Source organism: Propithecus coquereli, unplaced genomic scaffold, assembly GCF_000956105.1.
Source record: "Propithecus coquereli isolate 6110/MARCELLA unplaced genomic scaffold, Pcoq_1.0 Scaffold247, whole genome shotgun sequence".
Taxonomy (NCBI): Eukaryota; Metazoa; Chordata; class Mammalia; order Primates; family Indriidae; genus Propithecus; species Propithecus coquereli.
In genome coordinates this window covers 1195778-1201305 of record NW_012148030.1, presented here as the reverse complement: position 1 = coordinate 1201305, position 5528 = coordinate 1195778, and the positions used below count along the sequence as shown (strand labels likewise).

At 33.6% G+C, this 5528-nt stretch overlaps 1 protein-coding gene across 1 annotated transcript in view; it reads left to right on the top strand.

Moving 5' to 3' along the window:
- The window catches only part of COL14A1 (collagen, type XIV, alpha 1), a 220417-nt gene that overhangs the window by 145328 nt on the left and 69561 nt on the right, over positions 1 to 5528 (top strand). Inside the window, exons 26-27 of the mRNA XM_012646547.1 lie at positions 534 to 556; positions 3130 to 3288. Of these exons, the coding sequence (XP_012502001.1) occupies positions 534 to 556; positions 3130 to 3288 (182 nt within the window). The remainder of the gene's footprint in view (positions 1 to 533; positions 557 to 3129; positions 3289 to 5528) is intronic.

Genomic DNA, 5528 nt, shown 5'->3' with positions numbered 1-5528 from the left:
TTCTTTATTCTATTTGTTGTTGGGCAAACGACAGAGACGTATAAAAAATTCCATAGGGCTTATGATCTCATATTTCAATTGGAGTAAGAATTACCTTCGGGCTTTTAAACAGTGTTCAGACATTCTGATTTGGTAGTTCTGAGATGGGCCCTTGAAATGTGAATTTTTAAATCAGGCACTCCAGAAAATATTGATAAGAATAGTCCAGTTTTCTCTTTTGAGGAACAATGTAGTTAGGTCTACTATTTTACTAAACACACGGTTGCTCATTTGCTACATAATGATGTAGAAAAGATCTCTGGTCTACCTGGTCACCAATGCAGATGAAGGCATAGCCAGATGAATCATCTTAAAATGTGAAAATAGAGATAACTGATTGCACTGATATTTTTATGTACATACAAATATAACACATCACTGCCATCATTAAAATTACCCCAGGGAAAAATTTTGTAAAACCTAACTTAACTTGTTCGTATTTTAATAACTTGGCACTTGTGATAGAACTATGTTGCTTAAAATTTACTTCTCAGAAACACTTGCGGTGATCACTAGGGTAGACATGCTTTCTTCCAACATCTATTGTTGCCTTTGTATTTGGTGGATAATCCCACTGATCTCTGAGCTGTTTAGAAATGCAGCACCGAGAATGTAGGACTAGCAGAGCATTTACCAGGTGGTGCAGAAAAAACCCTTATCCCAAACCAGGCCCTTCCTGCCCTGTAAGAGTGAGAGAAGGGATGTTGCTTCTTGGCTTCTGTCTCATGACCTAAAATGTGGTCAAATCAATCTAATTTACACAACTTTGCTACTTTCTGTGGTTTTCAATATCATAATGGCATACCACATAATTGCATAGGAACAATTGCTTAAGAAAATTGTTTTTTTTTTCCTATTTAATAGAACTATACTACCAGAGGTAAAGACATCTGAAAAGCACATGAGATACAGTTGGAGATTTATTAGCTCATGGTTCAAAATGGTGCCACTAGCAGCTCTTTGAACTTAACATTGTTTACTCACCAAGTTCCTCTTGGCATGATTCTTTTCTTGGTTATGCAGAGTCAATTGCTAAGTAGTCAAGAAAAATTGCAAGAGAGACATAGAGTATTTGAGATTTCATGAGTGTTAGAAGAAACATTGTCATTTTTAGCCTCTGGTTTAGGGATGAACTGTTAATTCTCATTCCAAAGAATTCTTGATGAGTCTTAGGTGAATGTTAAGCTTTACTTACCTTACCAGAAGAACTCAAAGACCCAGAAGTAACATCCATTAAAAATTGGTTTTAAAATTATAAACCTTCAAGTTTTTAAAAGTTATATGAAGAAAGACTTTCCTCTACTTTAAATGTTAACAAATCGAAAGAGATAAACAAAAAAACTTATCATATAACAAAATACTTTATAATAGACCTATTGATGGAAAACCTTAATGCAGATTCAATTTGTAGAAATCAACTTTGATTAATTCATAGACTTATAAGTGAATAAATACTTCACCTTAAGTTCTCATTGATTTTCAATTAGCTTTATTTTTTACACTTTGAATATGAAGTGTGGCCTCAAGGTCACTCTCAAAAAGTTAATAATTATATAAATGGGCACTTAAGTGCAACTAAAGAAACAACATATTTTTGAAAACTTTTCAAATCTACTTTTGTTAAGCAAAATTTTTTAAAACATGAAAAATCTCCCCACAAGTTAAGAGTTCTTAAAGTATTATAGGTATTATATACTAGGTTTTCTAGCACCCAGCATGAAAACTTCTGTAATTTATAATAATGGAAAGTGTCCCAAGACTCAAAACCACACAAGAGTCAAGTGACACCATACTGAATGATTATAACAGAAGTTGTAATAAGAAGCAAGGAATGTGTTGGTGTTTACTCCAGCAATATTTCTCTACTTGGGTAATGGTTAACTCCTTTTTGAAGGAAAAAGATCCTTAAGGGTTCTACTGTTGACTTAAATTATTTTTATCATGATGTAACTTAAACAAAACATTAAATAAAAATTGGTATAAGTCCATGTACCTTCAGCTGTTACACAACAATGAAACAAAAATAAGTTTAGGTTGAACAAAACCCATAAAATTAAAAGTAACACCATTTTAATAGGAAAGATGACATTATTTCACTGACATTCAACCTCTGCTTGCAATGTGAATTCAGTACTAGCTGCCATAGTACTGCCATCTCATAACCTTGATTCATATTACCCAATACTTTTTCTCTTTGAACTACAGTGATCCCTTCCCTTAGACAGCTACTTGTAACTTCTATTGGCTTTCACTTAAGGTGAAATCATATTTACTTATTAATTACACTCTTTTAGCTCATTAGCGTGCCACAAATAAGTACTCTAGTACTCATGAGGCTAATGCCATCATAAATTGAAATGCATATATAAGCACTGAAATTTTATGGCAGAATTTGGTCACAACATGGTTAGCTAGTTCATCTAGAATATACTTACCTTTGACTATCACCTAGATCATCACACGCACTTTTACAAGTCTTTACAAAGAATGTGAATATTTCTAAAAATATGATCATGAACCTCCAGATTCTTCTGGTTTGAGAAAATTCTGCCATATACTAAACAAAGGGCTTTATTCCATTTGGGCCTGGAGTCACCAGAAAGCGTTCCTCCTACCCCCTTGGATTCTGGATCTCCTCTCCTCATTCTAAATTAGATAAGTATTATCAAGGTGAGGTTTTCTAACCACTGGGAGTACCTTAGATGATTGTTGGTGATACATCAACAAGAATTTTTAATTTTAATATTTTTACATTTATTTTAATGTGCATTCAGAAAAGGCATAGCTAGTCCAGCAGTCCTGTAATTTCGAAGATGATATTGCTTTTGAGTAAAGCTAGATTTTTAAAAAGTGAATCATTTCATAGTCATTTTAAAGAGAAGTATTAATTAGATAAAAATAGAGATGATACTTGAATGTGGAAAAATCGCGGAGTTGGTAAAAGTAGGAATTTTCTCCTCTAACAAAGTACATGATGATGGAATTCCTTCTCTTCTCTTTGATACTTTGTGATGTGTCATACAATCATACAAATTTGATTGATATTTCCTCCTGCTTCTTACCTCCTAAAACGTCTTTACTTTTACCTAGCTACACATCGTTGTCAGTGAGACTTTGGCCAAAGTGGTTATTGACTGCAAGCAAGTGGGTGAGAAGGCAATTAATGCATCGGCTAATATTACATCAGATGGTGTAGAAGTTCTAGGGAGAATGGTTCGATCAAGAGGACCAAATGGAAACTCTGCATCAGTAAGTGGGTAGACAATTGAGGCTGTGTCATTATTGCAGGGGAAAAAATCCTTTTAAAGTATATTTAGCTATTTTCCAGGAGAAAAGTTTAACAAAGGAGTGAATGGATGGATGGATGGAAGGATGGATGGATAAATAGATAATGTTATCTTTATATGAACTAAGACATGTACATTCAAAGCTCTTGGCAGTATGCTTCTGCTATATTATATGGAGAATGCTCCAGGAATTAGGCTAGTTTATTTTCAACATACATTTGACAATTTCAATAGTACAATATTTATCTCATGGTTTGTAGCATAAATGGTTTTTTTTTAAAGAGAATTAAAACTTTAAATGAACCTCATTTATATCATAAGCAAATACAAATTCATACAAAATTTGTGAATATTATATGCAGGATATTGACATAAGCCTCTAATTTGGGTTAGATTTGGGCATGTTAAAACTAGGTTTTTGCTATCACTAATGTGAAGTTTACCTTTTAATTAGTAATTAAGTAACAAATCGTTCTAAGATAATATTTTTGTATCATACAACATGGAATTTAAATCTGAGAGATTTCCAATTGGCAAAGAAATCACATTCTTTTCACTCATTACCCACAAAAAAGAATAATGTGGGCAAGTTTTTGTTTTAATACCATGTATTCACAGCTAATTAGCAGCATTCTCTAATTTAAGTCATTCTATAATTAGTGAGGCATTTTATTCTTGTAAACAATTCCAAATATTCTAATCTATGTTTCTCTTCTATATTATAGAATAATGAAGATAATTATGAATTAGTATTATTGTCTTCTACTTTCACAGATCTGTAGAATTGGCCAGCTATATAAAACTTTAGAAAGATCTGATAGTTCTATAAGTTTTTTTAAAGTGAAGATCACCTTGTACAAATGAAATGTTGTATTATGTCAAATGAATAAATAAGATTAAAACTTCCCCATGCTTATGGAATGAGGGAGAGGACTCATTTAGACCTTGATGGGTAGATATGTCCTAATTAGTTTAACACCTGGCTTTGAAGTATCTTTAAAAGCTCTTTTGTTTCTACTTTGCTACAGGGAGTTAGCTACGCTCCCAGCAAAAAATCAGATCCCTTAGGCAGGGTTGTTGCAAAGGATAAGAAAATAATAGAAAATGGAAAATAATAGAAATAAAAGGATACACAGAGACGAAGGTATAGGTTTATAGATTTATAAAGATAAAAAGCAAAGCGGGGGTGCTCGGTGGTCCCCACAATATCCCCGTCAATTGTGAGGCCATGAGTGGTTTTTGATGGGTATTTATAGGTACAGAGATCGGTTGCCAGGGGTAACAGATTTACATAATAACAGGTTGTTCGTTTTAGCTTAAAAGTATTTCAAACGGCTTCTATAGATCCCTTAACTAACTCTATCTGTGTGAACAAATGGTTACAAAATCTTTCAAGGACAAACTTCTAAGTTCTAAGGTAAAACTATCGCTTAACAGAAGGGTTAAACAGAGATATAGTGGCTCCATATTTCTTTATCTATTTATTGTGGATTGAGACAGGTAGTCAGGAGTTTAAGCAGGAACTGTCCCTTGGGCTAATTGCTTTTAGCCACAGGTGTCTGTCTCTCTGGCGGACATTCTTTGATTAGCTCATGGAACCCTGTGGTTCCATGTAGACCTTGCTTTGTCCTTCAAAGCAGGTGAGAACCACAGGTTTGAGACTGCAGCATCACTTTGGAAAGCAGCTGCTACTGACCTTTGAGATGCCCTCCTGAGGTGGAGAAGCTTTTGATATGCAAACTAACATGTTCACATATTCTTTCAGGGCAAAGCCCTGCAAAACTCCTGAGATCATTTCTGTCTCTAATATAGTAATATTAATTTATGGAGTGACACTTTTCTCTGGAGAACTATGGATTAAATATTTGGAAAGAGAATATAAAAGCTATGGAAGGCTCTCTTGTTCTAAGTTATGGTAAGAGACTTTTAAGAATATTTACATAATATTTAGGAGTTTCCCGTCTTAATTTGTGCTATTTCATGCTGATTAAGAAAATGTACTGTCTTCTGTTTAATGGAAGATACTCCTATGATAGAAGTCATAAGAATATAGAATTAGCAAACTAAGGATGTCTTGTATGCATAAATGGATATAGAAATGGATGCTTGGATGGATGAATGAATTGACTCATTTAAGAAAGAGAAACAATTCTAGATGTCTGAGATTCTGGGCCCAAATCACTTAGTACTATTATTATTATT